The sequence below is a fragment of the Cynoglossus semilaevis genome, chromosome 14 (assembly GCF_000523025.1).
Source record: "Cynoglossus semilaevis isolate Cse_v1.0 chromosome 14, Cse_v1.0, whole genome shotgun sequence".
Classification (NCBI taxonomy): domain Eukaryota; kingdom Metazoa; phylum Chordata; class Actinopteri; order Pleuronectiformes; family Cynoglossidae; genus Cynoglossus; species Cynoglossus semilaevis.
The window spans coordinates 5,697,541-5,722,590 of record NC_024320.1 but is presented as its reverse complement, the minus strand read 5'-3'; the positions used below and the strand labels follow the sequence as shown (position 1 = coordinate 5,722,590).

The 25,050-nt window shown below is 39.4% G+C and overlaps 4 protein-coding genes across 11 annotated transcripts in view; 2 read left to right on the top strand and 2 right to left on the bottom strand.

Annotated features, from left to right (window-relative positions):
* The window catches only part of sptan1 (spectrin alpha, non-erythrocytic 1), a 27,705-nt gene extending 22,704 nt beyond the window's left edge, over positions 1–5,001 (bottom strand). For all 5 annotated transcript variants that reach the window (XM_008324720.3, XM_008324724.3, XM_025062042.1 and 2 more), the window contains exon 1: positions 4,847–5,001. The gene's annotated coding sequence lies outside the window, so the exon portion shown is untranslated. The remainder of the gene's footprint in view (positions 1–4,846) is intronic.
* A 2,382-nt stretch (positions 5,002–7,383) lies between these two features.
* On the bottom strand, positions 7,384–15,539 carry odf2a (outer dense fiber of sperm tails 2a). The gene is made up of 20 exons (XM_008324726.3): positions 15,350–15,539; positions 14,677–14,745; positions 13,959–14,075; positions 13,326–13,439; positions 13,053–13,235; positions 12,783–12,967; positions 11,899–12,043; positions 11,666–11,791; positions 11,446–11,520; positions 11,285–11,356; positions 10,958–11,074; positions 10,397–10,570; positions 9,993–10,102; positions 9,607–9,742; positions 9,332–9,442; positions 8,782–9,045; positions 8,536–8,636; positions 8,277–8,439; positions 8,054–8,179; positions 7,384–7,967 (listed from the first exon to the last, which is right to left on the bottom strand). The coding sequence occupies exons 2-20, from the start codon at positions 14,677–14,679 to the stop codon at positions 7,785–7,787; spliced, it is 2,505 nt and encodes an 834-aa protein (XP_008322948.1). The 5' UTR covers positions 14,680–14,745; positions 15,350–15,539; the 3' UTR covers positions 7,384–7,784.
* On the top strand, positions 13,002–19,210 carry marchf5l (membrane-associated ring finger (C3HC4) 5, like). Of its 4 annotated transcripts, none has more exons than XM_025062379.1 (7): positions 13,002–13,151; positions 16,836–16,904; positions 17,050–17,252; positions 17,361–17,491; positions 17,579–17,750; positions 17,869–18,035; positions 18,342–19,210. In XM_025062379.1, the coding sequence occupies exons 2-7, from the start codon at positions 16,876–16,878 to the stop codon at positions 18,504–18,506; spliced, it is 867 nt and encodes a 288-aa protein (XP_024918147.1). In that variant the 5' UTR covers positions 13,002–13,151; positions 16,836–16,875; the 3' UTR covers positions 18,507–19,210. The 4 variants fall into 4 exon arrangements, with proteins under 4 accessions (XP_024918147.1, XP_024918148.1, XP_008322952.1 ...); XM_025062380.1 differs by lacking the exon at positions 13,002–13,151 and adding an exon at positions 13,466–13,484; XM_008324730.3 differs by lacking the exon at positions 13,002–13,151 and adding an exon at positions 16,134–16,210.
* A 468-nt stretch (positions 19,211–19,678) lies between these two features.
* kctd9b (potassium channel tetramerization domain containing 9b) lies at positions 19,679–23,124 on the top strand. The gene is made up of 12 exons (XM_008324732.3): positions 19,679–19,878; positions 20,117–20,238; positions 20,307–20,347; positions 20,576–20,669; positions 20,782–20,840; positions 20,934–21,062; positions 21,158–21,225; positions 21,330–21,425; positions 21,589–21,738; positions 21,824–21,929; positions 22,034–22,167; positions 22,252–23,124. Exons 1-12 carry the CDS (start codon positions 19,831–19,833, stop codon positions 22,366–22,368), a joined length of 1,164 nt encoding a protein of 387 aa, XP_008322954.1. The 5' UTR covers positions 19,679–19,830; the 3' UTR covers positions 22,369–23,124.
* The last annotated feature ends 1,926 nt before the right edge of the window (positions 23,125–25,050 follow it).

Here is a 25,050-nt window from a genome sequence, read left to right as displayed (position 1 = left end):
ATGTTCTACCATCTTGAATCAGAAGATAACAGCCCACACTGCTGCCTCCACAGAGCTGCTCCTCTCCCCTCCTACTCCTCCTCCACAGATCGCCTACGCACTCTACCATGATCGTTGGAAGTAAAACTGCAACTGATCGTCATCAAAGATTTATTTTTTAATCCAAAGTCCAGACCACAAAATTAACAAACATCTTTTTAAAATATCCAGAGAAGTGATTGTTAGAGCAGTACTGTAAAACGTGCAGTATGAATACTGCAACAACCGCAAATAATGACATTTCCTGTAGTTTACATGAATCAGGAATTACGGCTAAAAGAAAATCTGAATGAAAGTAAAAAATAAGTAATATTATATACTTTTTAAAAATGCGTTTGAGTTCAACTCTCTTATTCAAGTATTATATTTTGCCATGTTCAACTAAAACACACTAAAAGCAAACTTACATTTTTTCTGCCATTTCTACACAGGCATTGTCTTGTTTTCAATTTACTGTTTTGCTAGTTTAGCTATTTCTGCTAATGCTTTTTAGCAATGGTTCAGAAAATACACCCGTTTTGTAGGTAGGACGATTGTTGAACCCTGCCCCCACATCTATACATTCATACCTACAAACTGATACTCTTATTACAAAGCTACGTATATAATTGAATAGCTTTGCTGCCTTTGACATGAACTGTTTCCATAAGTTGCTTGCAATGTTATCGTTACAAGTGGATGAGGTCAGTCTCTTGACCACTCCCAGTTACGACTGGGAAGCATCTGTTGTGAATAGGCCTCATTCTGACATCACATACTGGGGAGACAGACGGGCTCATGGAATTTTCAGGAAATGGGAGAGTCTTATAAAACTGATGAGATTCCACATCCTTGACACATTTACTAAGGGATACAATGTTATATGATTTTACCACAGACCTGGATTTGACAGCAGCTACAATAGTTTAACTGAAGTGAAAGACTCAACAAATGTTAAAATATGCAGAAAGATAAAAACTGTTTTTAAACTGAGTAACACAATTACCCTGTATTTCTTTCAGATTTTTTGTTTATCTTTGAAAGTTACACATGATATCATCCCAGCATCATCAGCATTATTCTGAGTCTCTTGAGGTCACTTCATCTTGTGATGAATACAGTAAATTCAAAGATGTTGTTCGATGCAAAAATCGAATCGAATCAAAAAGTGAGAAAAATAAATTCAATACAGTGACTCAACAATATTTCATATAAATCCAAATCACTGGAGAAAATAATAATAACAATTATTAGGAATCCAGGAGTGTTATCAAACAATATTGTTAATGTTCATAGTGTCAACTAGCAGCTCTCACTGTGACTCATCACATCTACCAAACATGCAGACTTACAGTGTCATGATGTTGGGGTTTTCTGTAGAGCTGACCATACCACTAATGTTTAGTACCTATGAAACTATTCCCCTTCATCACAATGTCACCTCACGTCACTTCCATGCAAATGTCACACAAAACCAATAACATGCAGTGGATTTAAACCAATTCCGTTAAGCCATTTTCTGACAGACAAATGCATGCACAGTCAAAATCACTTACCAAACCTCTGTCCCAAACAAAACAAATCAAGCAGCGTGTTTCCTATTAAAACTGTCTGAGACAATATACATTTTAACTAAATAGCAAGAAACAACATAAACGTATACACACTATAAAGATATCAAGGTGTGACGTCTCTGGTTTTCTAGGTTCCCGTGGTGAAGCTGAGGGCTACATCAGGGCTGAGGTCACAATCTCCAGCAGTGTGATGATTCTAAAATCTTCGAAGTGATCGAGGCAAAGAATATTTAAGGGATCACAGACAGACGCAATGCACCTGCAGTGACTGCGCTCGGAGAAGAGCAGTGAGCCAAGATGAAGCCCAGCCCATGCGTCTGTGTACTGCTGTGCCATCCACCCCTCCCCTACTATATGCTTCATCCACCCCTTCAGCTCAGCATAACTCAGCAAAAACAAAAGCAACACCAATGACCTACGTTTCTCCGGAAACAACAGTCTTCACTTAACACAACAGAAAAACAACACACAGAGTAACACACACACAGTCACAGGACCATTACCTTAAGCTTGGGTTTAGTGAAGGTGGACATGTTGTGAGCCTGTTTACGGAGCACAACATGGATCGATTGGTGGGAAGTGAACGATAGTGAGTGGGTGAAAATGAGAGGATGCTTTTACAGGAAGGTCACAGGAGGATTGAGAGTGTGGGATTTGATTCTGATGAAAAGATGTTCAGTTCGACATAAATGTAACTTTAGGAAGTCCATTCAATACTTAATGCAACCCTTCTAAGTCCCAATACATAGTACAGATATCAGTATGGACTTTCATGGTTAAACCATCATCTGCTTGTAGAGTAGGGCTGCGTACCAAACTTTGGTTCTTTGAAGAAACCAACCGAAAAGCTTTGGTAGTACTGAGTATCAGTGATGATATGATTATCATCATAATGTGTAATGTATTTTTCTTTTTGTTAGAATTGCTATTATAAAATTGATATCAAACAAAGTATTATTCCGGAACTGGTATCAATAGAAGGTATCGATATTGGTACTAGTATCCAAAATTTGAAATCGATACACTGCCCTAGTGTAGAGACAAGTCCACTGACACTGCTGTCATTCACCTGTTACTACTCACCTCCCGGGACAATAACAGGATGACAGCTGGGTTTTGTTTTTTTTTTTCAATAAACAAATCACCCAATCCACAAGATCTCAAAGAGCAGTGGGTGTAAGTCACTGCAGCAGCACTGTCTGCTTCTCTGTTTTTTTTAGTAAAATGGCTATTGTGAATGTAGCCTAAGAGGTAACTGTAACACTGTTTAAATGGGGCAGTGAAAGAGGACATTAATTTGCTTTGGGAAATTGTTTGGGGAGTATTTTAGACAGAGCAGCTGTCCTAGTTTCTGCCATTTTTATTCACACAGTTTTTACATCAGTAAGGAATTAAAGATCGACACTAACAGTTAAGGTTAGCACTTCTGGAAAAAAGATCAATAAATTCAATGACTTCACTCTTCTTCATATTAGGGTTGATTCACTTGTCATGTCAGACACATATACACAGGCTACAATGACACTTGATTATATAATTATATTAATTATAAATGTCATGACCAAGACAGGTCCATCTTAACCCATAAAGCTGTCTTTAAAGAAGCTTAAAGAAAACATAATAATCAGATTCTTGCCAATGGTTAACATCTGGGTTGTTTGCCTCTAGTAAATTGTTTTTATTTTTAGCATATTTGAAATCTTATTTATGGCTTGTTGTAGTCCAAAATAATCTGTTAAACGATTTTTTGATCCGGAGCTGTAATACCCCAAAAACAGTGCTTCCGAGTTTCCCCCCCATGTCTAATGTGTATCCTTCCTTCCACTGTTATTGTGTCACTATTTTGGAAACTGTACATCGAGACTCTCTGATTAGAAGGCCAGCTGGTATTCAAAGAATTTAGCAGTGGCGCACTAAACCAAACGCTGCCACAGTCAAATAACAAAGGTGTGAAGCAGTGTCTTTCTAACTTTGTCCTACAATGTCTTTTTATGAGTCTAAACAATAACTCTTTGACTATGAAATGTATCAGATCATTTTAGAACATCGTGTACAACATTAATCTAACAAACTGGAACAAGACATCAACTCCATCCAATTTTATAAAGGTCCTTGTTAAAATTAGACAACTTTTCTGATAAAAAAAACTTCTTCATGGAATGTGTAATGCCTATAACAAAGCTATAGCTGGAATATCCTGTCTGTTTTAGTATATATATATTCCTCAGTGTGTTGTCATTTATTAGACTGGACACATGTACTACTAATAATTGTAGTAAACCAAATGAGAGGTATCTCACATTTCCCACAGATGTGTGTTATATTCTTGTGTAACATCTCAACATTAAAGTATGGCATTGATTTCTGCATATGCAATCAGAAAACATAGCAGGCTCAGTTTATTTAGATTTTAGAAATTCAATTTCTTTCAAAAAAAAACTGTACTCTGAAATGGTTGAGTCACTTAGAGTGACTAATGACAGTTGATGAGACTGAACTTCGTACATTAAGAGGAATACACTGAGCACAAATGTTGGTGTAAATTATTAACAGATTGAGTCTAGAGCAGTGTAACAGGAGAATGAAGGACAGCTGGGTCCACATGTCCACAGCTCTCCTCCTGCTCTGGGCGGCTCCCTCTGTCCCAGCCATGGCGGACACATAGCTAATTGAAACCACATTTATCGACTTTATTACTGTCATACTTGTGCCACCGTTTTAAACTACATATCAAAGCTATCTGTATAAGTATAATACTTAGGAAATTAGACTTCAATAAGGAAAAAAAAAAACATTTTTAATGCAAATGAATGACCTATCAACGGGTATTCATACTGTACTTTTACGGTGTTTATATTTCACTTTTCAATTACGGACATTGCATCCAAACAAAATTAATTCAAACATTTCGATTAAGAATTTTTGAATAGACAATATTTTGTTTCTACGTCAAAACGTTGTCTAACTGAAAGCTAAGGAACGCTGATGCAGTAATTAGTCTATGCTAGTGTCAGAGGACAATTTAGAGGCAAATATAAAATACAAATACAAAATAAATTTTTTCAATTAAACACTATTATATTTTTTAAACCACAAAATTGCTAAAAGGTAATTATAACACCTAGCTACAAGGTTAGCATAGCTTGCCTTTAGCTTCGGCTGCAGCAGAGAGATAAAACACAGACCGACGTCTAACAACGACACCATTATTAACATATTCATATATGTCCCTAAAAACACACAAAAATCCTTACCTTTTTTGTTTGTTTTTTAAACAAAAGGTTGTACGAAGATAATGTTTTTAAGTAGGATCGACGACGAAGGATGCAAGATCGCTCTCTCGGACGGTGTTTTTTTTCCTCCTCGCCCAAACGTGACGTCAGCTTCTGCAGCTACACGAAAAAAAACGGTTAATGCCGAAATTAACCGAAGTTCGGTTCGGTTATAAAATGTGTTTACTAAGCTTGATTTAACTTATTACTTTTTAATTATTTCTTTATTTTTTTTCTTTTGGGACATATTTTCTAAAAGATTTCTTCATTTGTGCACCATTTGGAATTTTTTGTTGTGTTAATTAATGTTATATTTTTAAATCTAAGGCGAACTTTTTATAATGTGTTTTTATAAAATGGTATGCTTCATATTTATTTTTTCTACTTTAAATTGTTTTTAAGATTTCCTTTTTTTCTTCTATCAGCTTATTAACTTATTAAACATTTTACATTGTATCCCCCTCCCTTAACCTGTTCTTTACACCTTTAACATTTTTTTTCTGGTGATTTATTTTTTGTTTTTTGTTGTATATGGTTCAGAGCCATTTTTGACCTCTTGTTTACTCAATAATGAGATACAACGCACCTTTAGTTTACAGCACTTGTACTATTCTGTAGTGTTGTGCAACTTTTCAACAAATTGAAAAAAAAATGAAGACGTTTCACCTCTCATTCACGAGGCTTCTTCAGTTCTAGTTTTCTGGTGGGGAGTTTCCAGGTATTTATCTCGAGCCAGGGGATGCATTTCCTTGCATCTACGGGCTGCCAGAAATATACAAAGAAGCCACCTCCCAACACCCACTGTAAGCAGCATAAACTTGGTTACCTACAATATTGCTAAGTATCTTGCTACCAGTGGCGCTTTGGCCCAGAGGCAATGTCTCTGTCATTGGTGTGGAACCCCAGGGTTCACCTCCTGGGCAGGTTCGAATCCCAGTTAGGGCGGTTAATACCTTCCAGTGGACTCACCACCCGCAGGAAGGTTTGGGGGGGTTGGTACGGTGCAGTGTGATTTGGGTGGCGACTGCTGCCCCCGCGACCCGGTAACGGATAAGCGGATGAAAATGGATGGATGGATGGATCTTGCTACCATCCACTCTCTATTGGTGAGGGACACTCAATGGATTTCACCACCAAAATCTGACAGATCAAACTGAAGAAACCATGGTGTCATACGGTGTCACATCACTTTTCACCTGCATCACAGCTGGACATGAGGAACAGGCAGTAAAGAGAAAACTGCTGCATGATGGCAACCTAACATAAAGAACTAACCTCTCCCCTGAACAGTTGTGTGACCTTCTTGACCTATGTCTCAACACCACCTATTTCCAATATAACAAACAGACAAAAACACAGCTGTGCCATGGGATCGCCAGTTTCCCCCATTAGCTAATTTGTTTATGGAAGAGATGGAGAATATAGTCCTAACAGCTTTCAGAGGTCACTCACCGAGACATTGGTTCAAATATGTGGACGATACCTGGGTCACCATCAGGAAGGGGGAAGTTGAAATGGGGAACTCAACCTGGCGATGTATAGAAAACCTACCCACACCGATTCAGCACAGAGCCCAAAACATAAAACACAATCTCATACACACAGCACTCCAGAACTGTGGCTATCCAAACTGGGCGTTTGCCAAAACAGCCAAGACGCCCAGCAAGGAGAAGAAAGATTATGAAGCCCAAAAGAGGAATAATATTCATCAATCAAATTGTCATCTCATATGCGGCAAGTTTCAGAGAAACTCTTTAACACTCATCAGATCCCAGCGCATTTCAAGCCCAGCAACACACTGAGGCAGAAACTCGTCCACCCTAACGACAAGATTCCCAGCCAAAACAGAGCAATGTGGTGTATGCAGTGCGATGCAATGAGGAATGCTCTGACCTGTATAGCGGGGAAACCAGTCAGCCATTACACAAACGTATGGCTCAACACAGGAGGGCCACAACAGGTCAGGACTCAGCAGTCCACCTCCACCTGACAAAGAAGGGCCACTCTTTTGATGATTAAAAGGTGCGCTTTTTAGGAGAATAGATGGTTTGATAAAGGGGTGAAAGAAGTCATCCGTGTTAAACTAGAAAGACCATCTTTGAACAGAGGAGACACAACTTATCACCAACCTCCAATCCTGTCCTAAGGAAGTGCAACTGTGATTCACACCTCCATTCAGGTAACTCCAACGACCCCCACTCAGAGGTCAGAGACGGAGAACGATCCACTGTTGGGCCAACGACTCACATGACCATTTAACGATCACATTGTTTGGGCCCATGACCACTTTACTCAGCACCACTTTGGGGTGAATAAATACCTGAAATCTCCCCACCAGAAAACTAGAACTGCTGAAGGCTCTTGGATAGATTACTTACTTGAGGTCAGTCCAGTTGCCTACTTTAAATTGTGTTTGAGATTATTATGATGACCTGGATGACTGAGAATATCAACAAATATATTCAGGTAAAAATGCTGAAACCAGTCCAGGTTTTAAACAGTTAAAAAGACTCATCAAGCAGATTTGGACACATGCTGTTTTTATGTGCATAAATAAGTCAGATCTATAAAAGTGTAATAAATAAATAGCTTAACTACATAAATGGTACAAATATACAGTAAAAGTTTGTCTCTTGTGGTCACTGTTGAGTTTAAAAAAAAGGTTCAGAGGACATTTAACAAAGACAATTTGCATATTCTGTCACATTTGCTTTTAAAATAAAAATAATAATTTAATAATCTATCATTTTTTAGAAGACAATATTCAGGGCACCAGCACAAGATGGCTGGTAAACCAGATGGTAAACCAGTAAAAACAAGCCACATGGGTATCTTTGCTGTGAGATGCTGGTATGTTTTTTTTTGTTTGTTTGTTTTAACAGTCCCTGATGATACTCTTCAGGTGACCTTCTGCACTTGGTTACTGTCCGCTGCAGACAGGTGAGTATGTGTGCACGGAGCTGCCCAAGGTCACGTCTCCAAACACGTCGGCATACGTGTCTCTGAGGAACTGGACGTAGTTGTTGAGGCTCTTGTTGGTGGTGTCGGACTGTTCCAGACGGTCCTTCAGGTCCTGCAGCTGACTCTGGTAAAGTTGCTCCGCCTGTGTGTCACAAACCAATCCTTTTTTAACACTGATCATTTTCACAGATGGAGCAGAGAACAACATGTCAGGAATGAGGACAGTACCTCCTCTTTGCTGCGTCGCAGTTGGCTGATTTGGGTGTTGCTTCTGTTGAGCTGAGATTCCAGGTCCATGATCTTGGCTTGGTTAGAGAACTCTTTGGTAGCAACACGTTCTCTGGTATCAGATACCTAAAGATGAAGACAATGAGTCTGATATACACCTGGTACCTGGAGAATGTACTGTGTATAAACCATATGAAGAACATTAACAATGAAGCGTCCTGACCTGTCTCCTCGCATCATCCAGAGCGTCATCCAGCTTCTTTCTCAGCACAGTACATTCTTTCTTCTTCTCTTCTAGGAGGAGATGATTGCTGTGGACAGAGTTTTCTCGTTTGGATATAATACCCAGCAAGTTCTGGTTCTGACTGGTGGCCTCTTTCACCGCACTGAGAAAGGGATAGCATAAGAAAAACCCATAATGAATGGACGAGATGAGAAATTAAAACAAAAAAAAGAGCTGGATAAAAGTGAAGGTGACTGACGTTTCCAAACTCTCTACTCGCTGCTGCAGTTGCCTGTTCTCATCCAGAAGAACTTTGTTCTTCTGTCGACTCAGTTCCAGCTGGTTTCCCTGCGTTTCCACCTAAAAGACATGAGACAAAGGGCAGAGCAATGACTTCTAAGCACATGAAGAGTTCTACTTTTTTCACTGTACAATGAAAAGTATGCAAACCAGCATCCCGTTCCTGGTGGACAGTCTCCCCTGGTACCGAAGAGTCTGTACTAACCTTCATGCGTAGATCTGCCATTGTGGAGCTGAGTTCTGTTCCCCGTCTCTCCTGACAGCGTTCTCTGTCGTGAGCCTCGTGAAGCTGCAGCTCCGTTCGTCTTAAAACTTCAGGAAGTGACTCCAGGTCTGACAACCGTCCCTGCATTTCTCTGCGAACTATGGCTAACTCCTGCTGTAGGTGGTCCCGCGCATTCTGGGCTTCCTGCTCTGCCTGAGTCAACATGGCGGCGTACTCGTCAGCTTCAGCTCTCGTTTTCCCAACCTGGAGACAGAGGTAAATAATTGAGAAACAGAGTCCAGAGTGTTTTAAAGGGGTGGTAGTTGCTAATTCTTAATTGTTATTAATTACATAATTATTATTAAAAACAAACAGAAAGGTAAAGAGCTGTGACAAAGTACCCTGGTAAATACATGTTGAGGTAAGAAAAAGATCAATAAAAAGGACGGACTGTGTGTCTGTCCGTCCTTTGTCTGTCTCTGTCAGTATCTATCTGTTTGTCTCTGTCAGTGTCTCTGTCTCTGTCTGTCTCCCAGGCCACCTCTCATACCTGGATCTTGTAACTGTCCAGCAGACTCTCGTACTGTTTGACTGAGGCTTTGACCTGCTGAAGCTCCGACTGGGACAACGCCAGCTTCTCCTCTGTGGCTGAAACCTTGGCCTGAAACATGTTGACAATCAGGTGTCATCAGTGATTAATGTGCATCTTCTTCATAATCTAATCTAAGACAGGAAAAGCCCAACTAGGCTGAATGAGTGCACAGAGGACAGAGACACAGGATGGATCTAGTGAAAAGTGACATGCACTTGTTTCAGCCGTTTCACCTTGAGCGCCTGGTTCTCTATTTTAGCCGCAGTGCCCTCTGTGTTGAGTCCGTGAAGTCGTTCCAGCATAACCCGTCTCTCCAAGTTCGTCTTCCCGTCGGTGTTCTGTAGCTGCTGAGTCATCTCCATCACACGACTGAGACACAACAAAACAACTACAGAATTATGTTTTCCAGGAAAAGAAGCCTAAATAAAATGACCTGCTACAACTATGTTCCAATAGAACCCCCTAGTGTTGGGGCTGGATATGACATGTGTGATAATGTATGTCATCAGAAGGTGAAGACATTACAATTGATCCTTCTCATCAACCAACCTGTATCTTACTGACAGATAAAAGTGACTCTTTGGCTAAATTAACTTTTTCGCAGCTGTTGATCCGTCACCTGTTCATCAGAGACACCTTCAGCTCCAGGTCATTTTTCTCCTTCATCAGTTCATTGTGATGTCTTTGCCAACATTCAGCTGTGGACAGAGCATCTGCCATCCTCTTCTCCTGATCAATCACATAACAAAAGGAAGCTAATTCATTTAATTAGAATATTTCATGTGTGGAGTCATGTTGGTGTGAAGGATCTGCTTCATTCACTTTTAATTCTTTCTTCTTCTCCTACTTTTGTTTTTCACCATATACTCACAGTTTTCCATGTGTCGGTTTATTCACTACATTGTTACAACGTATATTTTCTTTCTACCCAGTTTATCACATTAAAAATGCATTTTCACAATTATTTTTAACAGTTTATTTCACACATTTGTACAATTTCAATTCAGTATGACGAAGTCTTACCATGTCCATCAGTTTAGTGCTCAGCTGACCCGCGGTCTGTGCCTGTTGTTTCTGAGCTCTAGCAGCTCGTTTCAGAGTCTCCCGTTCTACGTTGGCCTGTTGCCTCTGTCTGGTCATTGTCTCCTTCAGACGTTCCATCTCAGATCTTTGACGTTCAGCCGCTCGCTCCAGGTTCTGAACCACAACCAGGAAACAATAAAAAAAAGTCAGTTTCCAGAAGGATGAAGTAAATGAATATTAGAAGGGAAAAACAAAGAAGAATGAAAAAGGATGAGCTGAAAAACCAGAACAGGATTCAGAGAGAGAGGAGTAGGAAGAAGAGGAAATTTAAAAAAAGGAAGAAGCAGAAGTAGTAGTAAAATTAAATGAAGTAGAAGAAGAAAGAAGTAAACCAAGGAGATCCAGAAATAAATGAAAAAAAAATTAGATAACGTAGGGGTAAAGCAATAGTAAAACTGCAGATGTTTTTGACTCTAAACACTTAAGATGACTTCACTCCAGGCTTTTTCCTAGATGTAGACCACACCAAATAAAGTTAAATAGTTGATTTCTCTGACACACCTTGATCTGCACACACATCCTGTTCTTCTCAGCTTCTTTGCTCCTCAACTGTCCCTGTAAATGAGCTCGTGTTGACTCCAAACTTTTAGACCAGTCTGACGTGTTCTTGATGTTGTCCTGAAATGTAAAGAAAGCACAGAAGGAACAAATAGCATTGAATTGAGTTAATGTAAGTCTAAGGCCAGGTCAGCATTTCACGGTTAACATAACCTTTACACTTACAATATTTTTCTTTAGAAATATTGTATGTATTCTCTTAATTAATTTGCCCCCCCCCCCGAGTTAATCCTTCACACCCCACAATTGTGCCCTTTGACCTCAGAGTACCTTCTCAGCATCCAGACGTCTGCTGAGCTGATGCATTTCTTTATCTTTCTCCTGAAGCTTCAACATCAGACGCTGAAACAAATGTTTCATCCACATGTCACATGACAGAAATCAGGGTGCGGGGATATTTAACATTAGGAAAAAGGTGTTCTAAAACTTACGGTGTTTTCAGCCTCTGTGTCCGTCAGCTTCTTCAGTAACGTTTCCTTCTGCTCCGACAGTCGTAGCGACTCCATCTGTTCCCAAATGAAAAACAAAGTCAGAATACACATGTATTTATCAGGGTTTTCAATTCTGCTTTAAGACAAAATTAAATTTGGTGTTACGAAATCTGAATTTTAATCAAGTATATTTAGGATATGATATGTGAGCGGTCCGTACCTTGGATCCATGATGTTCTCGGAGCAGGCGCCTCAGTTTGTGATTCGTGGCTTCAAAAGCTTCCAGTTTCTGCAGCAGCATATCTTTCTGATGAGTCAGAACTGAAACCTCAGCGGCCGTCGGCCTCTGCAGCCACACAGAGAGAAGACGGAGATAAAGCAGTGCATCCATCAAACTAAGACATAATTTCTGGATGGACAAGTAATCGATATTCTGACCAAGTTCATACTCACAGACGCACAGCACAGTTTGGACACGGATTCTCTCAGGGCTGAGATCTGTTTGGCTGCTGCAGCGCCATCTGCTTCAGCATCCATCAGTTTCTTCAGCAGAGTTTCCTTATCCTGGTGAGCTCTGTCTGTGTCCAATCGGCTAAAACTAAAGACAGAACCCAGAACAGATGAATAAAATACTTCTACAGTCCAGTTGCACAGCACTTGTTCATATTTGTTTCTGCAGAATCTGAAGTCATATTTATCCTGTAATTTGGTTATGTGACCAAATTCACATCTAACCCACAATCCAGTGTTTGATTTAGTTTTAGGAACAACTTTTAAAGGGTGTTTTTGTTTATTCCAGCTATCTGTGTTTCTGCTGCATTGGAGCATACAGTAGAATTTGGTCTTAATTTCGTCTTAAACAAACTCATCTTGACCTGTGACCTAAAAACTGTGGTTCATAAACAGCAGACAATAGCAGACCGTCTTACTCATCAATATTAAAAAGGCTGTTGCAATTACAAACAGTCAGCACACTTACATGAAATGACAATATATGTAATATTTTAATGTAGGATTAAGATGATGCAACATATTTGTAAAGACCATGGACATGCTGTTACACACATTAATTTGTCAAAGGATTGACGATATAAATACAGGTAAATCACTTGGTTTAACATTAGCTTGGCTGTTAGCCTGGTCAGGAGCAGGTTAGCTGCAGAGAATGAATCACCAAAGTAACTTGGCCAGGTCAGCTTTGTCCTGCTTTCGTGCAACCGACTTCAAAATAAATTCAGCCAAGATAAGCAAAGTATCCTGGCTTAATGTCTCATCTTGGTTTTTTGCAATTTTGTGCAAAAAAACAAACCAAACAAACCAAAAAAAAAAACCAGTACCTGCGGTGTCCAGTGTCCAGTATCTTCTCCATGGACTGCCGCAGACGTGTGTTCTCCTTCTCCGTCGCTTCCAGTTCTTTGGTGACCTCAGTCAGCTCCTCCTCCTGATCTGCAATCAGCCTTTGGGAGGCGCTCAGCTGCTCCCAATGACGATCAAGCATTTGCTTCCGCTTCTGTCTCTCCATCTGCACAGACACAGATTTGTAAATACATCAACGATTCACTTGGTTCCGTAACAAATCAATGGTAAAGAGACGAGAAGAGTCTGACCTCCGTCTTCAGAGAGGCCACCTCGGTCAGCATGTCGTCGATCTTCCTCTCATAATTGTTAATTCGACCATGAAGTGCCTCCTCCTCCTCTAAAGCCAGGTCAGTCAATTGCAGAGCAGAGGAGGAAAATTGAGGCTGCGAGTCATGCAGCGGTGGTAAGATCTCCAAGCGGTGTGTGGGACCCTTGTGCAGATTAAATTAGTTAGAAGTTCGAGTCAGAGAAACTAAAAACATGAAGGGAGTGGAGTGAATTTGTCATTTTACAATTGTTACCTCCCACTTGAACGAAGTCTCGCGTGTGGACGCTTTTCCTGGAGGCACCCATGGCACTCGGGTTTTGACTGTGGCTGTAGGACGGAGGGTCGCTCTGTCCGCTCTGGACTTTCCCTAAAAACAGTGCCAGTCTTGTTGTGGTCTTTCATACAGTTGTGGGTAATGTGCTTTTTTATTGCATTATAACAGCTGAATTTCACCACTTTTTGTATTTCTGACCTAAGGAACTGCTGCAAACAATAACTTTAACAATTTTGGGATATTATGTAGCTATCCTTGTCTGCAAGTTAGTAATGTTTTCCAGCATTTTTATATTTGTTTAATATTCGGACTAAGTTCTACTTTTGTGTGTGTGTATGCAGGACATGTTAAGTTTAAAATGAAACTAGTAACCATACAGTGTGCTTACTTTGTTCCAATTCTCCTGAGGCTACTTTATGAGTATGTAGCCAGGGTAAATTAATGTGTGTGGCACATGTGGAGGCACTAGATGATAAGGGTTGATAAAAAGTCAGAACCTCTGCTTTTATAAAGTAGAACTCATTACTAATCGACACATAACAGATTACTACATAAAATAGCCATAATAAAATGTACGTCAATGACAAAAATACATTACTATACACTTCTTACCTGAGGTGTTACGGCCGGACTCCTTCTGTTGTTCTTCACGTGCACATGAATTGGTGTGTTATCACTGACGTGCACGTGAACTGGAGGTGAAGTCGACCGGCTCTTCATGGCTTTCCTCTGCAAAAGAGTGAGTGTTGGTGATGATGACGATCTACAACCAATCAAATTCTTCTTACTGGGGTTTATTGACAGAAACGTACCAAGTCTCTGTGTCAACACTTATTACACAGAAAGACAGAAGACAGGAAGAGGAGCTGAGAGAGTAAATTCAGAAACATCACTGTTGCTGACTGACAAGTGAAAGAACAAGAGCAAGTACTTAGTGCTCAGTACTCAGTTATCACTCCTGCAGACACTTCATGTCACTTTGATAGGTTTGAGCTCACTGGTTTAAAACTATCACACACACAGATTCAATACAGACGGAGAGACTCTGAAAGATCAGGAAACATGAGCCATTCTCCCCATGTACATAAACAAAAGTGGGAAAACAACTGTCTGGAGAATTATTTAATAGTAAAAGAAAAATCTTCTAGACACCAGTGACTGACCATCAGTGATTTGGATTTCGTCCTAATCCTGAGAGTCGGTCCAGGATGGACCGCGGGACCGGAGTATTTGAAACCGTAATTTTGATATATTTTCACACAGTAATGAAAATAAACCCTAAAAACTGCATTTTTAGCATAAATGCATTGTGAGTGCACAGTGTGCTTACCATTTACTTTGATCAGTTCCCACTTTCATCTGACATCAGCAGATCAAAGACAGCAGCACTTACAACTTCCTGTTGGAGATGAGACCAAGACCATGAGGCCAACATAACCAAAATGTTGCACTAGTGGGATCATTGCTGATGTCAACTGGCATAAAACAAAAAATGACATGACATCTTTTCCAACAACCCTTCTCATGGTTCCTTAAAATGCTGGGAAAAGCCAGTTGAAATATTTTGTTGACTTCTATAGTTTAATCTAAGATAATGTCATCATTTCATGAACCCGGAAAAATTAGATGAGCAAAAATAAGTATACATGTAGGATTTATACACTACGCACACATTTAAAACAATAAGCAGTGCTACGTCAAAGCGTACGTCAAAGCCTGGGAACTATTGAAAGAATGTTTATATCGCTACATAATGAATCTATACAGTTTAGGACACCGTAATTCCATTTAACCATGTCGCGTTGTTAAAAACAATCGAAAAGAAAACTAGTTAACTAGCATAGCATGTATTTTGATAGGCCAGGATATAATTCGGATTATTATTATTTCACATCAAAACAAAGAAATTTAGCTTTGCATTAGCCTTATTAGTATATAAGCTAACCTTGAGTGTAGTAGCATTACTAGCTTTCGTGCAACTTTGGAACAAAAATCTTTCTTACCATTAAAAAAAACTAAACTCGAGGTAGGAGATAATCAAACACGTAACGATACCATTATTGTTGTACTTAAGTGTTGTGCAGCTGTAAATAAGTTGTGAAACATAAAAAATCGTCTTCAATGAAGGTTCACTTCACGCAAAGTGAGCTGAACTTTAGGAGCTGGAGACGAACTCTTCCCTCTGATTTGACGGTTTTAAACATGTGTTGAGTATTCCCAGCTGTGATTGGTCCACATTGGTCAGTTACGTCTCCTGGCAACACGATTAAATCAACAGGCTGCTGACAGTTGGATTGTTGAAATAGATATTTATTTTAAATAGTTTCACTTAGTTATTTGCACATGCACCAGAAGGTTTTAATGCCATCATAAAAGCTGTAACTACTGATCCCTTTCAGCGTACAATGCAAGGTCGAAATTATAATGTCCGTGCCATTTTAATCGAAATTCATTACTATTATATTTACAATCTTACTATTATTATTGTTGTTGTTATGTTGTTATTTTTATTAATGCTATATATTTTCCTCGGATGGAGAGTATCCAGCCATAGGCAGATTATGGCTTGGATTGGTTAAGACTTTCTGGGATCCTGAAAAGAATACAGCAGTACGATATATTTATATCTTATTTCTTCCAGTAAATAATTATGTATACGGGACTTTTACAAAAGCAGAACTTTCTAATTAATTAAACTACATTTGAACAATTCCTGTACGTTGATAATTTTTTTCCCCATGTTTTTTGGATGGTGAATGCAGCACAGTTTTGGTGTATTCACCAATCAGAGAGCATTAAAGTCTGAATGGGCGGGTTTCCTGTCGGACAGTGACAGTGGGCTTTTAACAGCACCCAATAATAAAGTAAATACATGTCGATTTAAATTGCTATGTATGTGCTATACTAATACTATTTTCAATAGATTTTGTTGAACTGAGTAGGTAGCCCACAGTTTATTGGAGCAGTTTTCTCGGGTTTAGGCATCGTTTACATGACTAGCAAAGGTAAGGCTAAAGTTGATAAGCTATCTGATCTTAGCTTGTCTGCTTTGTTTTTGATAGGTCGGAAAATGTGATTTTAGCTTTAAAAAGCTTTGTCATTTAAAGGTACCTTTTTATCTATATTAAAAAGTAATTCGTTGTAGTTCATGAATGCTTTCCCTTTAAGTATCACTTTCTGTTCGCAGTACACAGTACACGTCTAAATAAGCATTTCTCCATTACACGTTTAGGATAATTTGAACTTTTATTTTTATTAAAATGGGCTGCTTACATAGAACACAGAAATGTTATGGTTTCCTGTCAAAACGGTACATTTAAATTCAGAATACACTGCCGCATCTACTTTTAATATTCTAATTTTAATTAACTTTTTAAAAATATTTTCAAGCAAGATTATTACACTTTTTTGTGATGTCATAAAGACTTGGATTTCTGAGAGTGATGTCATCAAAGTGCACAGGTGTCATTAGGTTTTTCTGTGTCACAGGTCTTTGCTGCGTTTGGCACAGAATCCTTTGAGGGTTGTCATGTCAGTCTCTGAGGAGCAGCCTGAGAAGTAAGATGTCTGTGTGTATGTGTGTGAGAGCGAGAACTTATAGCTGCAACAACTTTTCATGTCAATCTCTGGGTCTTGTTCATGTCATTATTAAAACTGCTTTAAAATATCTGCTGTTCTGTTTCTCTGTGTGTGTTCTACACAGACACTGCTGGGTGTGTTTTGCCACAGAGAGAGACGACCACAATGCTGAGTGGGTGAGTCCCTGCAGATGTAAAGGCTGTACGAAATGGATCCACCAGTCATGTCTGCAGCGCTGGCTTGATGAGAAGCAGAAAGGAAACAGTGAGGAGACCGTCAACTGTCCACAATGTGGCACTGAGTACAATGTCATCTTCCCCAGCATGGGTGAGTGAGCAATGCATTAAAAATCTTTCACCAACAAATAGTCAGAGTGAGTCACAGGATAACTTGATGTTTCGTGGGTTACTTCTTTTTCACCTTCTTCCACCTTAGGTCCGTTGGTTTACTTTTTACAGCAGGTGGACAGAGCGCTTTCTCGAGCAAGTCCCTTTGCTTCAGTTGGTGTTGTGGTGGGAACTGTTTACTGGTCAGCAGTTACATACGGAGCAGTGACAGTCATGCAGGTCGACCTAGAGCCACAAATGAACAAATACAATAGAGAATCTGCTCCAGTCAGTTTCACCCTCTTTATCTCTGTTTTTTATGATCAGGTGGTGGGTCATAAGAAAGGTCTGAATGTCATGGAGCGAGCTGACCCACTCTTTCTGCTGATGGGACTACCCACAATCCCCGTGGCACTGGTTCTGGGGAAGATGGTTCGCTGGGAAGATTATATTATGAGACTCTGGCACAGATATTCCTACAAACGCAGTTTTCATGCTGGTACCTTAATGCAGCTCATTGCTCATTGATTATAGCTCTAGATATTCTCTAAAAAAATTAAAAGTAGTATAAATGAAAATTTAGGTATTGAGTCAAGGTTTTTTCCCATAAACTTCAGGAGGCAGTCATTATCTGCCACGGTTCCCAGGTGAAGGACCAGGTCAAGGAGACCATCTCTCTGTGTCTAGGACACTCTGCGGCGCCCTTATCTTTCCCACTGTGGCCAGTCTGATGGGACGACTACTGTTCCAGCGTGTACAGTCTGACCTGCAGCGAACTGTTCTGGTGAGTAATTCTTGAGAGATCTTGCCTTTGTATCAACAGTTCAAACCAGTGGTTCAAACCAGTACCTTGTCCACTTTTTCCAGACTTTGTCCACATTTGTATTGTCTTCAGACTTAATCTGGAACCCAGTGGAATTATTTTACAGCTTTTCCAACAATTCTGCTGACAATGTTTATTCTAAATTTTAATGTTTATGTATCATCACACTCTCCTAATAACTTCATTTTTTTTCTATTTTTTTCTGTATTGTACACTCAACATACTTGTCCTTGTGGTAACACTTTGCCGTTTCCTCGTCCTCCGCAGGGTGGCATTGCCTTCATACTGATCAAGGGTGTGCTCAAGGTTTACTACAAACAGCAGAAATATATTGTACAGGCAAAGAGAAAAATCCTCAACTACCCTGACAGAAACGGAGAACCACACAACAATACTGGGGATGAAGACACAGAGGACAGTGGAAATGAGTAAATTTAAAGATATAGATAGATATATTTTTTTACTGTACAGCTGGCAGCAAAACTCAGGAGGGGCCTTTGGGGCAAGAAGATAGTTAGTTTGATGCCTTACATTAAAAATGACAACAATCAGAACAAAATTATTCTTAGTTCTTCACATTTGATCATTCTTGTTGTAAAAAGTTAAAATGATTTATTTTCACACTTTAAATATTCCGCCTTGAAAAAACCTAAAAGTACTTGGGTAGGAGCCCTGCTTCATAGACTTATACATCTTGTACAGCATATTTCAAATATCCAGCCAAAATAGAACTGTAAAAGTTTAAGTTTAAAAGAATACTTCAAATGGGGACTCAGGGCAAAGCCAGTCATTTCCTGATATAACTTCACCAAAATTGCTGCTGGATGTTTATATTTTTGTTGCACTTTGTGATGCTGCATGTCACAAAGCTGATGCAAGATAAAAATGAAAATGTTTTCTTATTTTTTTTGAGAACTGTGTGTTTAAAGCTGAATGTTGAAAAGGTGACACCTGCAGTGGTCATTATCACAAAGACAGGAGAAAGTTGTATTCTCTCTTTGCCAAATGAAAATGCTCTTTAAAAGGTGACTTGATGGTTACCATTATATCGGTCTGTGGGTTCTTGAATTTTATCTGAAGCTCTTTCTTTATGTCCTATAGAATAATTTGTTTAATAAAAATTTCTGACAACAAAATGATCAGTCTCTTTTCTACCATGTTAACTTACTTACACAGTGAGAATTAGTGTTTGTTAATTTTTATTGTTTAACCGCCTTTTATGTATTTTCAACCTAATATATTTAATTTCAACTAACCATTTTTAAACTTCTAGATAATGTTAGAACAGAATAGTATTTATTGTTTACTAAGTATATTTCGGTATGCAATGCAACTACACACTAAAATGTGTAGCAATTGCTATTTTTGCTTATGTTTTAATATATTTTCATACAAAATGTATGTACATTATGTCGCACAATAGATTTAATTAATTACGAAATTATAACTAATACATGGATGTTGTCACGGTAAGGCTAAGGCAGCCATTTTTCTCTCCCATACCATGATGAAAGAAGATCGACTATCTGGATCTGTGATTGGCTTAGGTTGAGAGAGAAGTATAGTTCATTGGTTGCTATGAAAGTTTACGCCAATCACATACTGGTAGAGGGCGGGTCCCCGATTCCCGGGGAGACAGGAACGAGGAAGCGAGGAAAGCAATAACAAAAAAACACACTTAACAAAAACACAATGACATTAGTCAATTTTATTTGATACTGAGGTCTTTGGACAGACGTCGTTACGGTGTTTAATCATGAAAAGAGTGACACTGTTTGTTAACGGAAGCTCTACCAATGGAAAGGTAAGAATGAAAACAGCCGATTTTTACGATTAGTCTGAGCGCATAATAACGAATTACCGTGTTTTAGGTGATGTGAAGATGTTAGTGTTAATTTTGTTTTACATTCCATCTTCAATATAGTTTTACATAGTGTAATTCTGTTAAAACCAGTAGTGTAACAACATAATGTGGTTTATGTCAACCGCTACGTGAACAGTTGTAGTTACATGTTACATAGGCTTAACAAGATGTTACACAGGTAGTGGCGGTGTACGGCTCCATGGAGGATCTAATGGCCGCAGCCAGTGCCAAGCTGGGAATCAGGGCCTCTAGTGTGTATAATGTGAAAGGCGGACTTATCGATGACATCACGTTAATCAGGTAAGAAAGAGACAAATTGTAGTCAGCCACTTTTATTGACTTTGTCTAATAACTGTTTTTATTTACAGAGATGATGATGTGCTGTACGCATCAGAAGACTCATGCGATGGTAAGGAGTAGTTCAGGTTCATTCAAATCTGGATGCAGTGTTTTAAAAAAAGTTTGAAGTGCCAGTATACTTCCTATGAGTCATATAAGACAAACAAAAAACAAAAAAACAAACACATGTAAACGTACTCAGGAACGACTCATTGGATCAACATCACACTTGACATGATATCAATGTAAGGTTATACTTGTGAGAAACGTGTGCAACATAACTGGTGTGTGTTTGTAGATTCTCAGGATGACCTCAGAGATCCTGAAAAGGTTCAGGCTCACACTGATTGGTTGACTCTGAACGTGGGTGGGCGCTGCTTCACAACCACCAGGTACAGTTTAATAAAACATGCACCGCTGACCTGTGAATAATGTGTTTAAGTAGTGAGACGTGGCTGATGCTTTTTTTCTCTGTGACATACAAATTTTTCATTGTTACCACAGGAGCACACTCGTCAGCAAAGAGCCTGAGAGCATGTTGGCGCACATGTTCAGAGAGAAAGGTGATGATGACCCCTACATGAGGCTAATATCAGTGGCTGCACTGCTCCTCCATTTCTGTTTCACTTAAATCCTGACTTTGCATTTAAATTCAGATGTGTGGGGAAACAAGCGTGACCCACAGGGGGCGTACCTCATAGATCGCAGTCCAGAATACTTTGAGCCCATCCTGAATTATCTCAGACATGGACAGCTCATCATAAACGATGGAATCAACCCACTAGGTACAAGACACACACACACACATGCACGCAAATGCCTGAACTTGTATACTTTTCTGGACTGTGTCCATTTCTCACTAGTGTTGCTCCCCCTGCAGGTGTCCTGGAAGAGGCGCGTTTCTTTGGAATAGAACAGCTGGCAGAGCAACTGGAGACACTTATTAAGGTGTGAGAACACAAACATCCAACTTTTTATGTCTTTGGCTGAAATTTCTTTTGAGTTTGTCATGTGATGTCTGTGTGTGTGTTTGTGTCTTCATTCATGATCAGTCTTCACAGCCGCCTGATGACCACTCACCTTTGACCCGTAAAGAGTTCATCAGGTTTCTTTTAGCAACGACGACCAAGTCTGAGCTGAGATGTCAGGTTGGTTTGATGTGTTGACTAACTTTGGACAATCAAACAAAAATCAGAAAAAGTTGTCTTTTATATAACTTTTGGTCAAATTACAGTATTTTGTCAACGATGTGTTTTCTGCCCAGCATATAACTTAATGAAAATTATAATTTTGTGTCTGGGATTTCCACAGGGTTTGAATTTTAATGGAGCAGATCTGTCTCGACTGGATCTACGCTACATCAACTTTAAAATGGCTAGTCTGAGAGGAGCTAACCTCATGCACGCCAACCTGAGTGGAGCTAATCTGGAGAGAGCTGATCTGTCATTGGCCTGTCTCGATGTGAGCTTTCTCTGATTGGACATCATTGAGCTGATGCTGTTTAAATTCTAAGACTTTTCTGCATCTTTGGTTATGACTGTGACAGGGAGCAAATCTGCAGGGAGTAAAGATGCTGTGCACCAATGCCGAAGGAGCTTCACTGAGGAGCTGTAACTTTGAAGATCCTGCAGGAATCAAAGCAAATCTGGAAGGTGAAGCAAACACACTCAAAGACAGTTGAAGATGAGTTCTGACATCAAACTACTTTAAGTAGATTAGTTAAGGTGTGTGTGTGTGTCTATGTCGATGTGCACAGGAGCTAACCTGAAGGGTGTTGATATGGAGGGAAGTCAGATGACAGGGATCAACCTGAGGGTCGCTACACTGAAAAATGCCAAACTGAAAAACTGTAACCTGAGAGGAGCCACACTGGCAGGAACAGACTTGGAGGTAACAGTAATTCGCAGACGAGTTTTTTTTTTTTGTGCATCCGTGTTTTTCCTTGATTATGTTTATCTCCCATCTCTCCCTCAGAACTGTGATCTGTCAGGCTGTGATCTACAGGAAGCAAACCTCCGAGGCTCCAACGTGAAAGGAGCCATTTTTGAGGAGATGCTGACGCCGCTGCACATGTCACAGAGCGTGCGCTGACTGAACAAGTAATATAAAAGTCTTAAGTAAAGTTTAAAAAAGACTTTTGTCTTTGTCAGTATTTGAATTTGTTTATATAATAAACCATATTTATAATAAAATTGGTAGTAAGCTGTTATGGAGACTCCAGAAAAGTAATTATACATTTACTGCTCAGAGTCTGAGGTGTGTGCATGTGTGTTTGTCACTCATAAACACCAAAAAGAAAAAAAAAAATCAAAAAAGGGACTTTTCTTCTTGTTATGTTCTGACCTGTGTCAGTCAGTGAACCATTCAACTCTTCTGTTTGTAGATTTACACTGAACAACTCTTTTACACTGAACCAAAAAAAAAGTCAAACATTTTGAACTTCTCCAGTGCTGATGAAACATTATTATTTTTTACCTGTGTTTTTACCTGTCTCAGTTGTGAACAGTGATTCTACTGCTGACTGTGGCTTGTCTCTGAATGTGTGGCTGTCTTTACAATCAGAGTGTCAAGCAGATCCATTTCTCTGTTGAATGTTAAAACTTGTTTTTCTGTAAATGAGACCAAAAAACATTCTGTTTACAAACTGCTCATATGGATGATGATGATGATGATGATGATGCACTGTATTAAGAGTCCAATCCTGCTGACTGTCATCCACAGGACATTTGTATTTGAGTCAAAGTTACTACTCTGCTGCTGCTCCACCTTTGAAATGAACTGTTGTAAAACTCAAATGCTTTCTGCTGCGCTTTTATCAGGTGCCAATAATAAATGTTTTTAAATAAACATTATTTGTATTCTTTTACTTGACTCATCCTGACATCACAAGTATCAATAACATTGTTTCCATCTCTTCCTCTTCCTCTTTTTTCTTTTTTTCTTCTCGGTTTATTCTTCCTTTTTTTCTTCCTTTTCTATTCTTCATCAGCTTTTTCCATTCTCTTCACCTACTTAGTTCTATTTTTGCTTTTTTTTCATGTCTTCCTAATTTAAAATGTATTTGTGATTTTTGTTTGGTAATTTTCGATATTTTAGACTTTAGTGGTTGTGTTCCTGTATCACATACACAAACAAAAGACTAAATTGTTTTTAACTCCATCTCCCTTTTTGCTGCTCAGTTCCCTGTTGCTGTAGCTCCACCCCGCCAGCAGAGGGCAGATAGAGTCAAACTTTTACCTCTATTACCTCTACTATTATTTTAGGGTGAAAAAGGATGTCAATAATACACCAAAATTAAAATGAACAAAAAAGAAGGTTTTATTGTATATAATATGCCATTAAAGCAGGAAATACAGCTGCTTGAATTTTGATTGTGTTTTTTGATACAGCTGCTGAAAAAATACTGATAAGCAAAAGCAAAAATAAATAAATAAATAAAATATTAAAGTGTTTTAAAAAAACAAGTTGGAAAAAAACAACCTTTCCCAACATTTAAACACAAACAGGAGGAAGTGGTCGAGCTGTGAGGAATATTTTCAGCAGCACGATGTTGTTAAAACGCTACAGTTATTTTCTGTCACATTTGTTTACTATGTGACGGTGATGCTAAGGATGAAGGTTAGAGGGGTTGGAATGGGGGGTTCCATTTACATCTGCGGCTGTTTCGTTTACACACCTTTGTTTTCTCCAAATACAGGAAAAAATGTTGTTTGGAATTGTTTAGAATATAAAACACAAACAAACCCTAGTGAAAACAAAGGACCTGGTCCTAGACCAAAATAAACCTTCTGTGACTGTATTTCTGGCAGGCTCTAAAGCCTGCACTGATGTCAATGTCATGATTGATATTTGTACACCGTTCTTTGACATCACATTTTTAACCCGAGGTGAGCTGAGGCATTAACTTTAATCCTGTGAGTGACAAAGACCTTTTCTCGCTGGTTTCACCATTTCTTGACTTGTTCTTGCTGTTTCTTTGATGGGTGCACATGGGCTACATTGCTAAATACCACCCCAAGGGTTTCCAGTGGTACTACACCGAAAAATAACATCATTGTTTTATGCCAGCTTCTACCTGCTGGTCACCCTGTGTGGAGTTCTTAGAATATTTTAAAGAAATGTCCTTTCTGTGATCTGAGTTGTGGGGGAAGTGCACACAGTACCTAGTCCAGTTTCTGGCTTGGTTTCTGTGATGGAAACTTGTTGAGGACATTTCACATTTCACATATAGGTTCACTGTAAGATCCACCTGTTGAAGCCTGTGTAGGGATTGGGCTGCATTTGTTGGCCACATCGGGAGAAACTTGCTTCAGGCCATGCATTTGAGCCCATCTCCTCCTCGGGCCCCTCGCTGTGGCCAGGGCCCGTGCCTTGAAGGATGTCTGTTTATTCTGTTCTGCCATGACGCCCCCTGCCTGTTGGACCTGAATATAGACCTGGACAGTGTGGTTCCTGTGTTTCCTGTGCCAACCCCAGCAGGATGGTGTGGTGGAGTAAACACTGCTGTGGCCGGAGGAGTCTGATTAGACCGTCCTGCTTCAGGAACACACTCGGTTCTTCCAATCACAGTCTAATACACATCTGTAAACCACAGCCACTGTTGTACAAACAGTGATTTCACAGGTTACAGCTGCAGTTGATACTTTTAGACGCTCGGGGGCAGCAGAAGTGGGTAAACACAGAACGATTGGGCGAAAGACAAATGTTGATTTATTTCAAATGGGAAAACAAAGCTGACGTTACTTTGCTAACCTCTCAAGCCAGAGCTAATGC

Excerpts from the sequence above, each read along its gene's own strand:
- odf2a (XM_008324726.3), bottom strand. Across the intron at positions 13,440-13,958 it reads GTCCGGCCGTAACACCTCAG|GGAAAGTCCAGAGCGGACAG; the intron begins GTAAGAAGTGTA and ends CACTGTTTTTAG. Across the intron at positions 11,075-11,284 it reads GACGTCTGGATGCTGAGAAG|GACAACATCAAGAACACGTC; the intron begins GTACTCTGAGGT and ends TTTACATTTCAG.
- marchf5l (XM_025062379.1), top strand. The coding sequence starts at position 16,876 with ATGTCAGTCTCTGAGGAGCAGCCTGAGAA. Across the intron at positions 17,751-17,868 it reads CAAACGCAGTTTTCATGCTG|GAGGCAGTCATTATCTGCCA; the intron begins GTACCTTAATGC and ends CATAAACTTCAG. Across the intron at positions 18,036-18,341 it reads ACCTGCAGCGAACTGTTCTG|GGTGGCATTGCCTTCATACT; the intron begins GTGAGTAATTCT and ends CGTCCTCCGCAG.
- kctd9b (XM_008324732.3), top strand. The coding sequence starts at position 19,831 with ATGAAAAGAGTGACACTGTTTGTTAACGGAAGCTCTACCAATGGAAAG. Across the intron at positions 20,841-20,933 it reads GCACATGTTCAGAGAGAAAG|ATGTGTGGGGAAACAAGCGT; the intron begins GTGATGATGACC and ends ATTTAAATTCAG. Across the intron at positions 21,226-21,329 it reads AACTGGAGACACTTATTAAG|TCTTCACAGCCGCCTGATGA; the intron begins GTGTGAGAACAC and ends ATTCATGATCAG.